We start from the raw sequence: 21,110 nt of genomic DNA, 5'->3' as shown, positions 1-21,110 counted from the left end.
AGGAACTTTTACAAAGGAGAAACATGAATAAAGAAAACCTATCTACTGCCCAGATAAACAGACAAAAACACCAGGAGAGTGCCTCTGCTACTCTTAAGGCCAAACAAGAGCAGCAGAGAGCTAAAAGGACTCAAGAAGAACCTAGAAATATAAAAGGAGGACTGATGAAAGAAGGAGTAAATGCAGCAGACTTAAGCAAGAGGTCAGTTGAATCCACCTCTTCAGCCAAAGGGCCAGAAGCTCCAACTGCAGATGATACACAGAAGAAGCACACACCAGGTTTTCTTTCTGGGTTTCTTCACATTTCTTCCAATGAAAACATAGCCAATAGTCAAGACTTGACTCACCCTGCTAAAAGCGAGGGTGATAGCCAGAAAAGTACTTCTACTGGATTATTTTCTGGTTTATTCAGGTTTGCCTCAAGTGAAAATTTGTCTGAATGTAAGCAAGAGAAGGCAAAACCAAATTCTCTGGGCTTCAGGAAGCTTTTTGATAGAGGTGAGGATTCTAGCTCAGAGACAAACCCCAGTAATTCAGGAACAGCTGCTGACAGTCAAAGTGCTGCAGAAAAGCAGGAAGCTTCCAGCTTCTTAAAAAATCTTCTGCCCAAATCAAAGGAGAAACCGGATAATGTGAAAACAGTGGAATCTTCCACTACTGACCACCCGTCCAGTGCAAAAGTAAATAAAACAGCTGAGCCACATGTTCCCTATGGTGGGCATCCTGTGCTCCCTGAGGCCCTAAATCTGCAAGAMAAGGTACAGGACTTATCTGGAAAGCCTGTAAATAGTAGGCATATTCCTCACCAGGATGCAGAATCTAGAGTTCCTCCAATTCCTTTAAACAARGGATCAAATGAATTTCTCAATTTGACTAATACAAACTATAACCCTACAGAGCAGTACTCAGCTTATCAGGAAACAAGGAGCCATTCTAGCTTTGAATGGGAGTATGAAGTGGCGGGACTGGCTGACACTCACGGAATAGCAGTACCAGTTTACTAYGTGTTAAATCAGAACTCTGTTCTGCCCCCTCAGTTTTTGGAGTGGCCTGAAAATGACATGGTAGTGAATCTCTGTAAAAAGGATGGGAATGCAAATGTGATGGATTGGCAGTCTAATGCCGATTTTGATGGGCAGAGTTTGGATTTAAGTGCKATGTCATATGAGTCATTTGACCAGTTAATGTTTCAAGATGTTTGTGTGGAAGAAAGTGATGCATGGACTGCTAATTCTCTCAGTGAAAGTTACAATAACTTTCCACCCTTTGAAAGAGATGGCAGTTACTCATTCGAAGAGTTGCCCATGGATTTGAGCTACTCCTCTGGCTGTGATGGAACGATGTGGACACTCATTGACCAAGAGACATTGAGTATGGATGAAGGCTTAATGTACTCATCCTACAGCCGGGAGTATCAGGAGTGGATAATGATGCTTGAGCAGGGTGTGTGGTGGCCATCAGAAGATGGTGATTGCGGGTACTACATGTACAGTGACAGCCAGTATGTGTACTCCCTGCTCACTGATCCCACTGGGCAGTATGTCTACGTGTGTGCTCCTGAAGCTTACTCCTACATGGACTGCTGGGATTATAATTTCCAGGTGGATTCCATTCCAAAGGCTGTGCTAGAAGACAACACAATTGCTGTTTGTGGTTTCAAAGTCCCTCTTGGCAGTGAAGATGAGCTGTTTTGGTTTGCTGAAGAGGCTCTAGACGATTATGCAACAAATAAACCCCTGGATTTGTCAGTAGCTTTGCAGAGGAGCGACCAGCTAATGAACATGAATTTGGAAACTTTTTCACAAATGTTTGAAGAGTCTATTTATTATCAGAGAGAACAGCCGTTAGACTTCTCGGGTTATAAACTTCAAAAAGTCAAAGTAGATTTCAGACCTGAGAAGGAAATCCCAAATCATTCCGAGGAGCCTCCATTAACACTTGATCTCAGAACACATTCCAGAGCARCTTTCAATAAATCACTGAATAAGGAAGTCCACCCCAAGGAAGTCGATAAAGCTGTTCCYGTGACAACTTCTGGAAGTGGGTCATCAGGATTCTTTGGGTTYCAACTGTTTCAGTCTACTAGTAAAGCTGAAGAAACTGCAGCATCTACTGAAAAGGTAACAGAAGCCAAAAAGACTGAAGAAGATAAGAAGACGCCAGTGAACAAAGTTAGCTCTCTGTTTTCTGCTTTGGGTGGACTAATTGGAAAGTCTACAAGCCCTGGCTCTGAAACATCAGAAGATTCTGCCTTGAAGAAAACAGACACATGGTCAATATCATCTGAAAATAAAACTGATGTTTTATCACTTACACCAAATAGAAAATTGGAAGAAGAACAAGCAGGGCAGAAGTTCCCTGTTACATCAGAACCAAAAAGAAATACTTTGTCAGAACTTAATTTGGAGGCTGCTAGAAATGAAAAGCCAGAATTACACAAGACTGAAAACATCCGTGTTAAAAAACCAGGATTGACAAGATCTCCTTCTATACTGAGCCAAACTTCTGTGGATGGCAGGCCTATACACGAAGAGAGACCTGTTAAAACAGCACCATCTTCCAGGCGCCTTGAAAGGCATGCAGCCATTAATGAACCAAGTCAGCCACAGCCAAGTCAGAGCCAGCCAGCCACTGAGCCTGAGGAGACGTTATTTAAAAGTGCTCTAAAATTGTTCAGTCTTGGAGAAGATTCTTCTGCAAGCTCGACTGCCAACAAACCCCAATCTTCTGGATTTTTTGATTTCTTTAAAACACAAGTAAGCAAAGCACCACAGCCACCACCAGAACTGGAGAAAAGGCAAAGTAATAAACCAGAGGAGGTGAAACAGCCAGAACAGAAGGAAACCTCTGGCATCTCATCTTTATTTGGATCCATCGGAGATCTCTTCAAARTGGAGCCTGTCTCTTCTCAACCTACCTCAAGTACGACGACTCTGCCAAAACCCAATAGCAGAACTGTGGCTGAGCCAAGACAGAAACCTGAGAGGTCTGGGGGTCTTCAGAGTGCCAGTATGCCCTGTCTGTCCTCCACCCCTCAGGAAGGGGTGAGAACAGAAGGCACAGAGAAGCAGGTCTCTCCTAGCCCCAGGGTGCAAGTGCAACAGCAAAGCAAAAAAGTGGAGCATCCTCCTGAGAGTAAAAAAGTGCCTCCTGGAAATGCATCGCAGAAGCCGGTGGGTGTAGGTCCCAAAGTAAGCCAGCTGGGCCAGCCAGCTGGGCAGCAAAGCACACCCAYGGTTACACCAAAGCAACAGGGAGGTCGTGTAGGAGACACAGCTAATCAGACTAAACCAAAGCCAGACCAGACACCCAAAGAGTCAGGTTTCAGTTTGCCATTCAGCTTTTCTGACATCACTGCTCCAAAATCCCAGCCAGCCAGTAAGAGCATATTCTCCTTCTTCACTGGATCAGATGAACCAAAGCCTTCAGCACCTGCTGCTGCTCCTGCTAGCGGGAAGCAACAAGAAACAGAGGGGCTGTTTCATCTGCCCTCCTTCTTCTCCAGTGGTCCAGCTCCTGACAAGAGTGTACCTCAAAGAAGTACTAGTTTTAGCTTCTTCAACTTGACATCCTTTTTGGATGAAAAGCCACAAACTGCCCCAGGACAGGAAAARACAGCTAAACCAGCAAACTATAAGCCACCAACTGCTTCTAGACAGGAGAGTAATACAAGAACAGCTACAGCAGTGAATGCTAAGCCACACATGAAGCAAAGTGTTTCTATCGACTCTGGTGTCAAAACAGTCAGTTCTACCAGGCAACAAGGTGCAGACAATAAAAAAGAAGTTGATGATATTATTGCAGCAGTGACTGGCAAACAAACATCTAATGACAGTGTGGTCCCAGAAGATAAATCAGAAAAGCTGGCAGTGGAAAATGTAGAAAGTATTGCTGCAGTAGCTGAAGAGAGTGGTTTAGAAAAGCTTCCACAGGCCAATGAAGCGGGTGGCTTGGAAAAGCTTCCACAGGCCAGTGAAGAGAGTGGCTTAGAAAAGCTTCCACAGGCCAGTGAAGAGAGTGTCTTAGAAAAGCTTCCACAGGCCAATGAAGAGAGTGGCTTAGGAAAGCTTCCACAGATTGATGACACTGCAGTAACCAATTTGTCTGCTCCTGGTTCTTGCCTTCAGACTCCCTCTGTTCAGGAGAGTTCTCAGGACCAGCAGAGTATTTCCCATGGGGCAGAAGAAGATACTTTGGGTAACACAGAGAAAATKGACAGTGTTGCACTTCCTACTGATGGAAAGCCTTATTCTTCCAAGGAGCAAACTTCTGAAAAGGTTGATCACATCATGTCCTCAGGTGATAAGATGGATTCCCACGGTCTAAATGACTTAARTAGTATGAGTGACATGAAAAATGAAGTGGTCTCTGAAGAGGTACGTGTACAGAATGAGTTGCCAGAACAAAAAGTACCTGAACACACTGACAGATTACAAAGGGCACAACAGCCACATGTTCCTCCTAAAATGCCAGAGGCACCTAATTTGCAAAGCAAACCAAAAGAACCCGAGAGTGATAAATCAGTTCTGGATTCTTCAGTTGAAATGTTTTCAAGTTTTATGACAAAAATGAAACCACCTAAAACATTTTCTGGTTTCTTTTCTCAACCTCAAGCTACTGCACCTCCTCCTGCACAGAAGAGAAGCTCCTCTTTCTTTGGTTTCTCATCCCTCCCAAGTGGCCCAGCACCAGCTTTCACAAATGATATATTTGGCATCTTCAAAGGTCCAAAAGAAACTCCAAAAGAGATGCCTCCAAAAGAGATGCCTCCAAAATCCACCCCTAAACCTCAAAGCACTAGTGTAAAAGATGTCACTGGGTCTGTTCCAGCAAAAGTCTCTAGGGAGACAGAAAATACAGCTGCAGCTGGAGAGTCTAAAAGAGATGTCTCTAGCTCTGTGAAGAAGGATGCGGTAACTGTTTCAACAGAAGAGAGCTCCACTAAAGAGTCTCCTATGAAAACAGAAASTGAGGAACAAAAGAGCTTGGAAACCTCTAGAGAGGAACCTTTGAGGACCACTCCAGAAACAGGAGTCTCTAGTGAGAATGAAGCCCTTGAGGTTCTGCAGCAGGATAGTGAAGCACTGCCCTCTGGGGTGGGAGTTACTCAGCCATGCCAGTCTGATCTCAGTGGTGCCATTGATACAGTGCAGCCTGAGGCCACTGACCAGGCTGATGTGGGTRCTTTCCAACCAGATCTGGGGTCCTCTGGTGTAGCAGAGGAAGAAGCTGCTCCTGTAGACAATGCAGCCACTGACACCCTTCACACTGGCTCTGCTGATGAGCTTGCAGGGGAAATGGAAGCCCAGACTAACAAGGCAGACACAAGCCTTTCCCAGTTAGGTGAGCGYGCTACACTTGAATCAGAGCCGGCTGTTGCAGGGGATCAGGCCAATGCTAGTATTGATCAGCAGGACTTGGTCAGTAGTAATGATAAGGAACCCACGGCTCCATCTGATGAGCCCAGCATTCRTCTGCCTCAGCTGAATGAAGAAAAGACAAGTGAGGTAGAGCAGCAAACTGTTGAACAGGAGAAACATTTAAAAATTGATGAGGTGCCTGCAGAAGGAATTGCTTCCAAATCTGATTTGAAGAAACAGGGTAAAACGAGTAATGCTGCTCCAGATACAAGCAGTAGTAAACCTGTCTTTGAAATACCGAACATACCCAGTTTGCCAAAATTTGGCTTTATGTCATCTTCTGATAGTGGAAAACCATTTGGGTCATTCTTCTCTCAGCAGCCACCTTCTGCTAATAAAGCAGGAACAGATGAGGGCCTTGTGTCCAGTTTTAAGAAACTCTCTTTTTCTCTGTTTGAAGGAGGTAGTGAAGAAAAGGTGAGTAAGCCAGAGAGTGCCCAAGGAGCAGTATTTGGGAAAAAGCTAGATTTCTCATTTCCCTGGCAAAAAGACAYCAAGGAGACCTCTGCCAAAAAGGAACCACATGTACCACCACAGGCTTTGTCAAAACCAGATGACAAGGTGTTAGGAACAGTCAGTTCAGAAGAAAACTCAAAATCTGCAGTCTCGGATCAAGTGACTGATGCAAATATAGAAGTAAAGTTGTCTTCAAAGCAGCCTGATGCTGTAGACAATGAATGTTCTGAAGAGCCATCTGGTGCAAGCACTGTTGTTGATACATCCAACAAAGAGCTGGGAGAGAAGCTTGAGAAAGAGTCAGAAGATCAACAGAATGTGATTCCAGGTGAACTGCAGAAAGAAGATCAAGTAGAAGAGCAAGTGTCAGACAAGCCTGAAGAGAAAGAAACTGGGCTTGATTCTGCTCCTGATGGAGCTTTGTTGCATCCTGACACACTGGCTGCAGATCTGCCTAGCRTGGAACAGCTGAATGAGAAAAGGCTAGTTACAAATGAGGCATAATAAATGGAATTTGACCATTTATAATGCAATGCTGCAGCAGTAGACAGTGGCCTTGGTGTCTGATGTTTGTAGCTCAGTCCCTGCCTGTTGTGTTTGTGGTATCACTGGTGGCTGTCATAGACAATATGCCAGACTGCAGTCACTAGTTATGTACAAGCRTTTAGACCATGTTCTCACCTTTTTCCACGCCTTTTCTGTAAGTGTAATTGAATTTCCCATGTTCTTATAATATGTCCCACTGAATGAGATGCTTTTAGTGCTAATTTCATTAGCCTTTCAGAAGTTATAGTCTTTGTGTGTTACTTACTGCATACAATTAATTTTGCATTCTGGTTTAGTGGTAGTAGTATTGTATTTGCCAAGAAAAGAGTAACAGGTAGAATGTATTCATAGGAAGAAATATTTTGTTTTCAAAATGCAAGGTGAAGGTTTTTTATTTCAGAGAAAAATTTCACTTACTGATGACTTAGCATTATTGAACTACTTTGGTTCCTTTCACATTATTGAAGATATTAAAACATTTTCAGAGATATCASTGAAGGTATTCTAATACTTGGTCTTCCTAAAATTGGTGCCAAGTTTATTTCATGCAGTTAAGAAAACCACTAGAGGAAGGTAACAGTATTTAATGAGTTTGTATTCACTCCTGTGCATGTGCTAAGTTACAATTGCCCTTACAAATCAAAACTGAGTCTGGTTAAACTTACACATTTCTGTGTGAAATAAGTGAAACTTCTTCCTCTGATTATGAAGTTGCAACTTTGCACTCACAGAACTTCCTGGCTCCAAATTCTCCTAAGACTGCAAGAAAAGAATATGAGTCTTGCTTAATTCTTGGCAGTTTTCCTGACTGCATGAGAAATTCCCATCTGCAGTATTTTGTTTGAGGATTCTAGGAATTCAGTCCTGAAAGTGGCATCTTGAATCATGGAGGTCACACCCTGTCATGATGGGGTTTTTATATCAAATTAATTATTGAGAAAACTCTACTRGAGTGAGACATGTGGCTTTCATTTGAAAAATTGCTCCACTTTGTAAAAGGTTGTAAGTTAATGGTCTTGACAGTCTCAATCTCGGCTGCAACATATTTTATCATAATTTTTTCACATATAAAAGTAATTTTAACTGTGTTTTTTTTAACAATAGTAATCTTATATGGTCGTGGCAAAGACCCCAGCTGCAGCAAAACTGCAGAAGACAGAAACACTTTCACTCTGAATTGCTGTATTTCCATTTTTATTCCTRTCTGGTTATTAGAATATCTTCACTGCAGTTTCTAGCTGATAATAGGTGATGCAGTAGTTGGTGCAAGAAAGACCAATGTATAGAGCATATGAGTGTGTGTATATATATATGTATATATAAAAATATACATATATATACTGGTAGGCTCTGTATGAAGTATTTTTACTGCCTACCAAACTTGTGAGGCTCAGCAGTCTATATTTAGCTAATAATCATAAGAACRTATTAGTTAAATACAACTTCCTAACAAGTCCTTTCAGTAACATTTAGTGTCCAGCTCAGTTTTTCAGATATGCAGGTTGTTTTCTGTTTTTCCAAACCTCTGTTTTTTTTCTGATGGATTTCCTTATTCTCTCATAGTCCTGCTGGCAGTAGTAGATACRGCTCCTCTTGCAATGTCAGCCAGGAAAGCTCTCACCTGAGTGAGCTGGAACATTCCCATGAAAGTACCCATGGCTCTGAGCAGGAAGATGATCACCAGGAAAGRCAGTCGAATCACTCGTACCACAGTTCAGGCAGCTACCAGAAGGATGGCCAGGCATGGCTCAAGGAGCAAGAGGAGGTTCACAGCAAAGGAGAGGAGGAGAAAGTCGCCAAGACTGAGGAAAAACCTGTGGACCATTCTGCAGCTAAGATACCTCTGGAACTTGAGAAGCCCAAGGATGTTGATGCAGGAGTCCAGATGAGGTAGGTGAAACTATTACCAAATTATTTTCAGCTAGCTCGAAGAGGATTCTTCTATTTGCTTTCTTTCAGGGCAAATTATGTACATTGTTCATGCAACTGAGTTGATGCTGCTGATCACGAGACGTCTTTTGTGCAGTCACTTACGGGATGTTGGCTGAGCTGAAACTATGTCTGCCATGTGTGCAAACAGGAATACTTGCTAAAACCATGGGKTTTGTGTATGCAGAGAGGAACACCAATTAGTGCCTTGGAGCTCACTTGCTGGATTTTCTGTTTCTGGCTTGATGAATGTACTCTGGCCCCAAAATAGCTKCTTCCATTGCTCATGTGGGATGAAGTTTATGCTTGATCAACCAAGAATCATCAGTGTTTTCATGGTTAGAGCTTCACTAGTTCCATTCTTGTGTAGCAGACTACCACCATGAGAGTTAGTGTTTATGTAGTTGTAGGTTGTAGAATTATAACATGAATAGACATTTTGCTCTGACTCACTGTGGCAGCTTTTCTTGTACTTATACTTTGGTTTTCCAAGCTGTCAACAGTATTGAAAACAGGCTTCAAAAGTATTTCATCTAAGTTTGGGCAAGTAGAGTACTGGTGTTTGCACAGGTTTTACAGGAATTTCAAATTTCACTGCTTAAGTTTGGGAATGACATTTTTCCTTGAGGTGATCAAGTCATTGCAGTCCCTGGATCTGGTTATACTTTCATAAGCATGAGGGATTATTTTTTTATCTGGTTCAGTTAGATCCATGAGAAGATGTCTGCCTGTCTGTACCCTTTGGAGGGTGCAGCTGGTGTCACTGTGCTTGGTTGATAGAATTATCTACAGGAGTTCGTGTGTAGGCAAGCCTTACACTAAAGATGTAAAGAGGAAAACAAGACTAGAAAAGTGTTAAACTGTTTTTAAACTCTGATTCACTTTCCTCTTCTCCTTACAGAGCAGCAGGAGTCTTGTCCCAGAATGGCTGGCCTATATTTGTTCACAGGAAAGGTTATTCACATAGTCTATTTCAGGCTAATTTAGGCATCTAGCTTGGATGATCCTGCCTGACTGGCTCGCTTTCTCTCCACTCTCTGGCAGTGCTCTCCTGTCTCCATGGAGTATGCATGGAACTGAGCTCTGAATTTTGATCCCCAGAGCTGCACCTGAGCTAGTCCTGTAGCATAAATGYGTGTTGCTTTCAACTGTGGGGTTGTTCTATACTGTCAGCAATGTGGATTGGGTGCTTTGCAGACAGKAAAAGGTGTTTGTTTTTGTGATTTACACATCAGCAACATACAAAAGCARGAATGTAACCAAAAGCCCAAGGTATCACCGGGTTAATGATTGCAGGATGTGCTGTGGGGCACTGAGGTGGAGCATTGCTGACAGATCTACATGTCCTCTTGAAAAGCTGTAAAAAAGAGTGGAGCGACAGAGGTTCGATGCACAGGGCAAAAACATGGCTGAGCCTTGTTGCCAGTGTTTCTGCTAAAGAGAGGCTGAAAATTTATAGCAGGAGGAGTAGGAAGGGGCAGTGGTTAGAAGGGAAATGCAACAGGCGTGGGTATATAAAGTCTTCGATCTACCTCATTGTGTGTGTAATTACAATACCATTATGTTGCCTTGGCTGAATCAGGTGTCCTAGACTGCTTTCCTGATGTTCTTAAATCATCTTATTCCTGAGTCTGGATTGTGTACAGCTCAMATCTTACAGCTTGCTGGTTTCCAAGGCACCTCCCGTGTCTAAGGAAACCCYTGCTTTAGCCTTTCACTTCCCAGAGCACATGCAGGGCTGTGTTGACTGGAGCCCGTTGGTTCTTTCAGCTTCCACAGCTGAAGCTGTGATTGCACCATGTGGTTGAATCTTTAATGCTACAGGTAAATGTTCTGCATGTAGTGATTTCCTGTTTCTTTCTTTTAAGCTACCAGGGTGACATYGAGCCACCACCATTTCCTCCAGCAAGAGCCCATTGGATTAGAGCCATTAATAAAGTCCGACTGCAGCTTCAAGAGGTAGGATGGAGTGTTGCTTTGCTCCTTTTCTGAGCTGCTGTGGCTCAAGGTTTCATTTCTTCTCCATTATAAGACAACTCTTACAGTTTCGATGTTTTGCCAACAGAAATTTCATCGAATGTATTGTGTAAGACTGCAGCAAGGTCTGATGGTTCTAGAGATGTCTGATTCTTCCAGACATTTTTAACATCATTGTGTGGAGCTAGAGATGGATATCAGAAAAGATGCAGAAGCTGAGAAGTTAGCTCTGAATACCTAAATAGTAATAATGGTATCTGGGACTTAAATGGTTTATTCTAAATTGTTTGAAATTAAGTCTTTTTCTGAAGGCAACTTGAGGATAGCTTGTTATTTTAGTAGGAGTTATCTGTATTATTTGTTGTGTGAAAATGTTCCTGGGGAAACTTCGCATCAAATATTTTTATATATACTTATTGAAAGTGGGTGTATAGTAAGTCTTGGTATTTCCATCTCATGAAAGTAAGATTTAAAAATAAATAGTCTTGATTTGGGAAGTCAAAAGGAAAAGGTTGTGACATTTTCTAYGACAGTATAAACACTCTTGTTTTAGAAAACAGTATTTAAAAACTAAAAAGTTGGATTTTTAAAAAAAGTCTTATGGTTTCATCCATCTATATAGCCAGAAAGATAACATATGGTGTTCATGTTCTGTAGATGATAAGCTTTTGCCTACTACTTTTTAAGTGCAGAGTTCACATATTTCTCTTAGAAATACTGCTTTCTTCTAGAGATGCCTTGTTTTGGTTTTATAAGGAATTTTTTTTTCAGTATTTGTCACAATCAGGACTTTAGTTTCTCTTCTGGATTCTTGCAGATTTTCAAGGAAGTGATTGTTGTTGTTTTGCATCTGGGGAGGCCAAGTAGTTTTTTTCTTGTCTTGCCTGGATGATAAATGCTTTTTCATCTAACAATTGCTTCACTTCTGAGCAGAAGGAATTTGGATCAAAACTCTCGGCGTGACATACCACTAGTATCTTAAGAAGAAATTAAATTCTGCTATGATTTTGTCGAGTATGCAAACAAAACGATTTAGTTCTATGCTTTATGGAAAATAAGTGCACAAAYAAGGGCAAAAGATTCAACTACACCTATCCATGGATGTCTCTCTTTTTCTGAGTGTAGAAGGTCCTTGAGGTTGTACATCATCATTTGGTTATTCTGCTGAATTGGTAGAAAGACATGCTTTGAAGTGATTGTTACCAAAACAGGAGTTTAGTTATGATAGCAAAATGTCATTATTTTCTTTGCCTTGACCACTGCTGAAAACTATTGATCAAAAATTCCCTTAAACCAAAAAATGTASAAATTCATGTTTTCCAGGAGCCTGGTCTGGGGCTTTGGTGCTTTTGCTGTCGAAAGACTTTTCTTTGCCTGTGCTCTTGTCTCTTGTTCCTTATAAATCCATTTCTCATGATTAGGACAAGGAATACTGGAATTGTTAAAGGGCTACTGCAAAAGCAATACAAAGCCCTACTTGCTCTTCCTGTGTTCACCCTTTTTCTTTTAGCTTTTTCTTGCCATATTTTTTATGCACTCTTCAATCAGCCTGGCTTTTTTAAAATTCTCTCTCCTACTGGTTTCTTTGTTTTTCCTGAACTKCAGTGTCCAAAGCTAAGTGTAGAAATCCAACTGAGAGTATGCTCATGTGCGCCATAGAGCAACCAAGACTTCATTCTCCTGCCTGTGACTCTGATATCCCAAGATATACTGGCTGTCCTGCTGGGATAGTGTTCTTTTTATCACCGGCTGATGCATAGTTAGCCTTTTACACTTTTCAGAGCTGAGGTTTCTTCTGAAAAACGGCTTTATCAGTTGTAGCATAGTCTATATTTGTGTTCGATTACAGCTGAATATGGCTTTGGACTTTTTTATTTTTAGGACAGTAGGGTTTTTTTCATTTTGTAAGCAGTTCATTGTCTCTTCCTCACCTTTTATGTGAACAAATCATTTCAGTTGTTTGTTACAAAGTTGTGTGGTACCCCAGCTGATGGGCTGTCTGCTRCCAGAGTTGCCTGAGGGATCTTGCTTCATACATGCTTTGAATTTGTCTACCATAATTACAATTTTTTTACCTGTAAGTTTGCATCTATTTTAACAGCTTCATCCAGATCACAGGGTATAAAACTTCTATTATTCCCTCTCTACCCCTTAGAATAATTTACCTTGTYACAGAAGGAAGTTAAATGCATTGGACACAGTTCTGCACTTGATGAAACCGTGCTCACAGTTATTTTTCTCCTTTTTATGTTCTACAAGATTTGCAAATAATTTGATTATTTGTTCCAGTCTTCAATCCCCGGGGAACTTGGAGTGTGTGTATGTGTGAGAGAGAAAAGTTAGTTCTTTTATAATTGTTCAAGTCTTTCTCTTACTATTTTTTAAGCATAAATGCTTGCTTTGCCATTTTCAAATCTTCAAGTGCATTGCCTGTTTCTCAAATTCTTAGTGCTTAGTGATTATCAGTGGTGCAACCTAGAAACTGAGGATAAAAATTTATCAGAGCCAGCTGACTTGACAGACAGATAAGGCAGTTATTTCTTTCAAATTTGTTTTTCTTTATTGCAGCCTCTTTTTTATAACTTTCTAAACCCCTTTCCTTTAAAAAACCCCAACAATCCAGTATGAATTCTGTCAGCTGCCTGACTGYGCTTGTCCCAGTCCCTGAAGACTGGAAGCAATTAAGGCATCAAATTTCCAGCCTTCCTAATGCCACCTGATGATATCCCTGTCTTCCTATGTGACGCATCCATCCTTTATTTGTCATAGTATGTATTCACTGCTAGGGGTTTAATTTTGTTCTTCAGCCTTCTGATTCCTTTTCTGTACAATCATTCTTGTCCTTAAATCTTCCTTGAGAAGAGAGTTCAAGCCCTCCTGGAGTGGAGCAGGTGTCTTTTCTGGTGCAGGTTCTGGTTTTTGTCTGTTAATGCTGTTTCATTAGCTGTTAAGAGCTTCCTGAAGTCCCTGGACCATTAAGTRTCTGTCTCGTGAGCTCTAGATGCTGACTTTCTCAGTTTTTATTAGTTTGTGTTCTTGAATTGCGTAGTGTTTCTATGCTTGTCTRATTCTTTTCCTTCTAAGGTATCAGGACAACTCTCAGAGTTTCCTCAGATACATTTGCATCCTCATTTCTCTCTGCACTTACGCTCAAACCTAGAAGAACATCTCTGCTAGTTGCTTTCTGTGCAAGTTGAGTCATCATCTTGTTSATGGATTTTGTTTGAAAGTCRGTGATACAAATACAGACTTAGAGATGAGGACCAGGATTTTAAAGGTCCCGTGGTGATAGTCTAACCAGTTGATTCTTTGGGTGGCTGGAAAAGATCACATCTCATTTCTGTGGTCGCTGTATTAACATCTTCTCATCTTGTCATTACCTCRAAGCTTTCAAGAGGACTATCCTTGTTTGTTCCAGCACTTCAGAGCTGATGGTTATGTCCTCAATTCTCAAAGCAATGTCTCCAGCACATTTCTGTGTTCCTCTTTCTCCATGTGCCCTATCATTTCATGAATACATATAGAGCTGCACCTCACAGATTCGAGCGGTGGACTCCTATCGCATAGATGACTGAAAAGGATCTCATGGCTCTTAATTGTTAATGATCTGACTAAAATTTGAAAGAATAAAGTCCAAAAAAGAAAAAGACACACAAGAAGTTTCCATATGTGATGATATTATAAATCCCCTGTGGAATTCAGCCTCCTACCTGGGAAAAGATTAATATTCATGTGAATAATGTACATGCATCCTACATTCTGACCATGAGTCAGAGAAATGTAGTATTTTAATTAAGAATTGACAGTTACAAAATGGCACAGGAATTTGTAGCTGCATGTTAAAAAAGCTTTGTTGTAGCATGCACGTACGTTTTGTTCTTCACTTCTGCTGTTTTTCTTRTTCTCTGTGAAGAGGAAACTTAATTATGCCAGAATCAACTGGAATGCCCTGCAAGGAATGACTCAATAATCCTCACCTTCACACTTAAAACTTCAACTACAAAGAGGGATTAATTGATAGCTCATCTGCTGTAGTCCCTCAGTGGGAGCTCATTTTCCAGAAGAACAACACGTAGCTCTTGCATCTTCAACTTGCAGCCCTYGGTAACTGAAATAGCCTCCAGCTAGGGACATGGCTGTGTGACTTTTAAAATTATACTAATTTGAATCTGACTTTTGTATAACTGAAGAATTGGCAGACTGGAGAAGTGCAAAGGTTTAGTCAAATCATCAAATTACCTCTCTTAATAACTCTTTCAAGTATATTTAAATTAGAAGAGAGTATAGGATCTGGGATTTTCTCCACTTACACTGAAGTTGTTTATGAGGGAAAAAGGCTTATGCATAATTTTTGTCTTTTATGTCAGCATATTAAATGCATCAATTGACTTGTTTTCGTTTCAAAACCAAAGCACTGTTTCCTAATTCTTTTTATAGTGCCATTTTGTACCAATTATTTTGTTTTAACCTTTGTCTTTACCCATTTAATGTCAGTAGTCTGTTCTTTTTGACTGATATATAATCAAATCATGTACTGAGATGGCAGATGTAGTTCATGACATTGGTTTTCTGGAATATGATCATCTGCAGTATTGAGAACWAAAGGGGTTTTCCTTCAGTCTTACAGGTATCCAGTCATATCCTTAGCCTGATTTTCCCATGCTCCATAGCTTCACTTCCGATCAAGAACCTGCAAATATTTAAGAAACAGTAGGGTCTCACTTATAAAAGCCCTGGTCCTAGGAGGGTGTTGTGTTGGTGATCTTGTAGCGTGAAGCCCTGTTTTGAGTTTGAGAAAGCAGGCTGTTGGTGCAGAGCGTCATGTTCCCTGCATAAGCAGCAGTGGGATGCCCTAAGAAGTCTTTGCTGSACATAACACTCCTAGCAAAGAAACCGGCAGCATCTGGTGCCAGTTTTGGTTGCAACTTTGATTGTAAGTTATTTACCTGTCCCTGTGTGATTGAAATCAACCCCGACATGTGAACCCAGGCCATCTGGTCAGTAAAACCATGTACTCTGCATCTGCCCATTTGACAGTGGAGAACAAGCTGCTTTGAGCCAGTCACCAAATGACTGGAAGCTGTCCCTTTCCACCTCTCACGGACTTTGCAGTCCATGCAATAGTTTACTTTTGTCATTTTATTTCCGTTAAGCTTTGTTGCCTAGGTGTCTCTTTATCAGTCCCGTGAAGATGAGTAAGCTCTGCATTTTCAAAGCCTCCCACACAGTGGCAAAGAAGCAAACTGAAGCTCTGTGACTTAACAGAGAGTTACTAGAAACTTCTCTTTGTACAGAAAAAGTACATCTTCCTTCTTTTCTGTCTGATRGTTTTTGGAAATTATCTTAACATCCACTAAAACTCCAGCATTCCTGATCCAGTGTCTTAGGGATCAGTGTTGGTGGGGATATGTAGAACATTCTTATGGTCATGAATTTTCTGTTCCTACACTTAAGCACAGAGATCATGTTGGTCAGGCACAATCCTAGAGTTGCTGCCATCTGTACTGCAGACTATCTGCTGTTAGGTGTCCGTGGTAGTCAAATCCTTTTTGCCAGTGCAACTTTCAGATCTCTTAGGGATCGCACAACAATATCTATTTGGAAAGCATTCAAATGCAAAAATAGGGGAGACTGTCTCCCCATACCATAATCTTGATTCTCTCTGTTGCGTCTGAGTTTGCAGGCTGGCAAGTCCTGTGAGACTCTGCAAAGTGCTTTGTGCCTTTCCAACAGTAGCTTTTAGAGTGGGGTGATTCCTTGGGTGTTTGAACAAGTTGTGTCTGTTGCTGTGTCTCTGTCATGAGAGGTTCAGCTGACATTCTGTACTCAAATGAGGAGAAGCTTCTTTCTTCTCTGACTGTCTGAAATAAAATCTTCACATCTGTTTGGGATAAAAGCCATTTTTTTTAATCCTTTCTGATGCTCCTAAGACTTCCTGTAACTTTTTAATGTGCTTTACAATGAATGTTAAGTGATGTTAGAGCAATGAGATAATTATTTGTACATACATACCAGGAAACAGTGTCATGTCTTCGTTAGCTGCTCTTGTGATTTTTGAGCCGTTGTTTGATAACCATACCTCCAGTGGAAAAGATCAGCAGCTTTTCCTCTTACAGAGTAGTTAAAACATGCTCTCTTGTGAAGCAAMGTGCAATGTTTTTCCTAATGACCACAGCCTGCACAGTTGCTAAGAGGACATTCTGGAAGCTTCTCTGAACATAGCAATATACTGACACTCATCTCCACTAAACGCCAGTTTTAGTGTTGATGATCTCTATCACCTGGCACACTGGGCATCTGTCTCCTTCAGTTCTCTCCATATCTTCTTGTTGCTGGTAAGAAAAAAAACCCAAACAAATTCAGGGGATTTTGCTTCTCTAGTCTTGTATTGGAAACTCTTCATGTCTGTTAGTCAGRATTGTTCCAAAGCCTTTAAATGGGAATCCAGGATTAGTTTGCTTTTCTTCCAAAGTTTATTCCATTGATTTCCTTGAAAGGAAAGGGAAGGTGTTTGTGCAACATCTGGGATACAGTTTACAAACATGGTGTGTTCCACAATTAGCTGTATCTCTTCATTTGTGCCAGTACTGYGCGTTATGTTCAAGTAACCCAGTTTGGGTTTCCAGTGGTTTACAAAAGTTCATTGAYTGCTAAGGAAGGATAATTCTCCTCCAGGAAATTACTTTCCTCTTCACTCCCTCAACTGTTTGGACATCTTGGACCAGATAGATTTTCTTATTCAAATTCACTATGTTCTTGTAAAGCAGATTTTGATTCCAACAAGTAGGTGTTCTCCAAAGGAAAAGGCATCTTAATYACCTTCCCTCCTCTCCATGTAAGAGTACCTCTGCTGATCAGAGAGCAAGACATGGGTGGCAGCAGTGAGCTGGTGATGTGGATAGATGACCTGTGTTTTGTACGACTCCTAGGTTCTTGATTAGATTGTGTATCAAAAATTGCTGACTTTTTTTTCTCTGGCAGCATTTCTCATAGGTGATCTGGTCACAGCAGTTTCTGTGGTCACCACCAGGAGTGACCTGAGTGTTGCAGACTGAAGGAATGATCTGTGTGCACATAGCTCATCCCTCTGAACTGGGGTGAGGTACAGGAGTCTCTTTTCCCTTCTCTGATGCTATCCAGCTTGTATTCACATTTGTACCAAGACTCTTCCAAAAACCTTTGTGATCATGTGATCGTCTTTTCTCAGGACCTGCTACAGTAGTGAAGCCTTCAGTAAAAATGGAACCCAGATCTGTATGAAGAGTWGACCAAGTCCTCCAAGTAGTATATGCCAAAGACTCCAACCAAAAATGGAGATATGACAACAATTGCCACCTTATACAAAACTCCCCTCTTTGCACCTTGTTTTGGGGATATAATGGCAGACAGTGTGCTCTGGTGATATAGGTTGTGTCTGATTTGGAATGGGGCACAGAAACCTGTGGTGCCCTGATCACCTCRACATGACACTTGTGCGTGGTGCTCATCAGGAAAAATTGTGAGAATTTCATCTGACACTGGAGTAAGTCAGTTGCTTCTGCTCAAAATAGGGGTGCAATGGGAGAGGTGGGTGGTGGGGGACTCCTACCTGCCACATACGCAGCCCTTAAAAATAGCACTGGCTGTTGGGAGAGCCAGACTTCACACTCTTATTTTTAAGGATCTGTGTGGGAGGAGGGGATATTTCCCAGTGCTGTGTATTACTGAAGCAATCTGTACAAGAAATGCTGCACCAGAGAGATAGCAGTGGGCTTCAGCTTACAAAGCACAAGAGTTGAGGAAAAGATGTGCTAACCAGCAATGGCTGAGAGCATCATAAACAAAGCAATAATGGTTCATGCAATGTTAGCAAATGCTTTGAATAATAACATAAATTAATAGGGAAAGCCAGTAGGTCAGAAAAAAATGGGGCTAGGACTTCACAATCTTTTTCTTTTAGTGTTGCTTTTCTTTCAGTTGTTTTTTGTTTTCCAAGCTGTATCATTACACAACTTGTTCAGATGTGGGGCAGGGCTGCCTTGCATGTTTCTGAGCTAGTTTTTGGAGTCATGTAAGGGTTGTGTAACTGGAGTCTTCTAGTATTGTGCATCTAGATTGAAGTAAGATGCTTACTTTTTCCCCCTTCATTGTGTACGTTGCATTTGTAAGTCAAAAAGCTGTTAATATTGCATAATACAATGCCTGAAAAGATCAGTACTCCAGTTCTGGTTGGTGCTCCAAAGTATGTAAAATCAGTATGTAAAATCGAATCACAGAATCATAGGATGGCTTGGATTGGAAGAGACCTTAAAGATGATCTCGTTCCAACCCCCTGCCATGGGCAGGGACACTTTTCACTAGACTGGTTTGCTCAAAGCCTGGCCTTGAACCCTTCCAGGGATGGGGCATCTTCTCTGGGCAGCCTATGCCAGTGCCTTACCACCCTCACAGTAAGTAATTTCTTTCTAATATCCAATCTAAACCCACACTGTTTCAGTTTGARACCATTGTTCTTTGTCCAGTCACTTCTGAATAATCCCTCTTCATCTCCTTGTGGGCTTCCTTTGGATACTGGAAGGCCACAATCAGGTTGCCCTGGAACTTTCTCTTCTCCAGGCTGAACAATCCYAACTCTCTCAGCCATKCTCTGTCTCTCTGATCATTTTGGTGGCATCCTCTAGACTCACTCTAACAGTCCCTGTCCCTCCTGTGCAGGGTCCCCAGGGCTGGATGCTCCAGGTGGGTCTCAGCAGAGCGGAGCAGAGGGGCAGAATCCCCTCCCTCCCCTGCTGCCCACGGTGCTCTGGGTGCAGCCCAGGACACGTTTGGCTCTCTGGGCTGTGAGTGCCATGGCCGGGGCATGTCCAGCCTCTCACCCCCAGCACCCCYGAGTCCTTCWGGGCAGGGCTGCACTCGGTCTGTTCSTGCCCAGCCTGGGCTGATCCCGGGGGCTGCCCTGACCCAGGGGCAGCACCAGCACTTGGTCTTGTTACACCTCATGATGGTCCTGTGGGCCACTCCTCACACTTGTTCAGGTCCCTTTGGATGCCATCCTTTAGGTGCATCAGCTGGAAATAGCTTCTTATTTTCTGCATAGAGTACAAGCCACTTGAAGGTCTTGTGATTCAGCAGATGAGTGCTACCTCTTTAGGGCATAGTTCTTGCCAAGTGATAACAAGAACTTTCTTTGCATCCAACCTAATTTCTTGGCATTCAAATGGGATTTTTAAGCCATATCATGGCCACTCAGGTACTGTCTGCTGTCTGCTCATATGTGGAGTGTGGACCATCTTGTGACTTYGTGGAGGGCTGATCAGATGAGCCACATCTTGGTCAAACTGTGGGTTCAGTTCCATTGCTTTGATGGTTAATTACTGATACTTGGAAAAGGGCTTTTTAGTGGTTCCCCATTAGTTTAATTTGAAACCTAAAGGTGGAAAAGGTGGGACCAGTTCTTCCTCTCCTTGGCTTTTGAATCTGTAAGAAAAGGCTGCAGCCTTTCCTGGCAGTCTGTTAGCTGGGTTTGTAACACACCTCCTCTGCTGAAAGATACTTGAGAACATCAGTGTATCAATATCTGTTCTGCAGGAAGAATTTGCTGAGGTTGTTGACAGCTTCATGCTTTGTGTGCTGTAAAACTAAGGATAATTTTGGCATAAAGCTAGGGTGAAATCCCAGATGTATCTTGAGATTCTCATCTGTTGCTCAAATGTGCATGTACCAGATGCTRGAAAGACTGAGGTAAATCTGAGTGCCAGTTTACTGGGGTGCTGTAGGCAGTGAGTCTCTTGCTGTACCGGGTGTCTTTTACCTTCAGGTTTGCAGGATGATGTWGTACCAGTGGTGCTGCCCTCTGGACTATGGAAGTACCTGCTCAAAACAAGAGAATCTTATTTCAGCCACACATATGCATTGGATCAGTAAGAGAAGGAAGGGGTGTTCTGGGGGACCATAAACTCATTTAGTCTGCCCGCACTAGTGGGGCTGTAGAAATAGTTATGAAAGAAAGCCTTACTGCCTGGCAGATGGGAAATTAATAAAATTATTAATTGCATGCTGCTTTATTCTTCATGCTACACTGTGGCAAGCCAGGTAGGCAGTAGGTCCCTTCTGCCTGTATTTCTGTGTTTCTAATATGGCAGRTAGGAAACCAGCAAATGATTTGGAGATGACAGGGACTACTGCAAACATYGGAGAATAGAAGTGGGAGAGGGGACATCAGGGCAGTCCTGGTAGGGAAGGTGCTGAGGTTGTGAGAGATGAGACCAAACAAGGATGGCTCAGCTTAGTAGACTGGAAGCTGAGACCAGACATTGCTGCCACGTACTGATAGAGCATGGGAGTAAATATTGGCAAGTTTACAGCTATTTAAGTGAAAGGTTAATGTTAGCTCACGAACAGAAGGCCATAAGCCGGTTGTGAACAAACCCAGGCTAGAAATGAGAAAGCTATTTTTCTAATTGTTAGTGAACAGCTTCCAAATTGGTTTCTTTGCCCTTTCTGTTTCTAATTAATCTAAAAATGGGTCTTTTTATGAATGCTATTATATGACAGTTGCCTGTGGGAGCAACGAATGGGACTTCATCATCCAGAAAGCCTCTAAGTAGGCTGTCAGAAATGTCTGTGGAACCACAGCCTCCGTCACTGTTCTTTGTAATGTGGCCTCCCTGTGTTCACTCTGTCCACCTGCCTGCCTTTGCTGTCGAGCTGTGCCACATTGCAGGACCCTGTGAGTTTCCAGACACAATTAGAGGTATGCAGGAGAGGTATTTGCTACTTAGAAGCTCTTGCTAAAGTAAAATT

At 42.0% G+C, this 21,110-nt stretch overlaps 1 protein-coding gene across 2 annotated transcripts in view; it reads left to right on the top strand.

Annotated features, from left to right (window-relative positions):
* UNC13B (unc-13 homolog B) overlaps positions 1 to 21,110 on the top strand; it is a 207,211-nt gene that overhangs the window by 71,246 nt on the left and 114,855 nt on the right. For both annotated transcript variants that reach the window (XM_057369600.1, XM_057369599.1), the window contains exons 9-10: positions 7,986 to 8,312; positions 10,220 to 10,310. In XM_057369600.1, the coding sequence (XP_057225583.1) occupies positions 7,986 to 8,312; positions 10,220 to 10,310 (418 nt within the window). The remainder of the gene's footprint in view (positions 1 to 7,985; positions 8,313 to 10,219; positions 10,311 to 21,110) is intronic.

The sequence above is a fragment of the Malurus melanocephalus genome, unplaced genomic scaffold, assembly GCF_030028575.1.
Source record: "Malurus melanocephalus ecotype Western Australia unplaced genomic scaffold, MMel_1.1 scaffold_113, whole genome shotgun sequence".
NCBI lineage: Eukaryota > Metazoa > Chordata > Aves > Passeriformes > Maluridae > Malurus > Malurus melanocephalus.
Note: the sequence above shows the minus strand (reverse complement) of the source record. Positions and strands in the feature narration are given on the sequence as shown.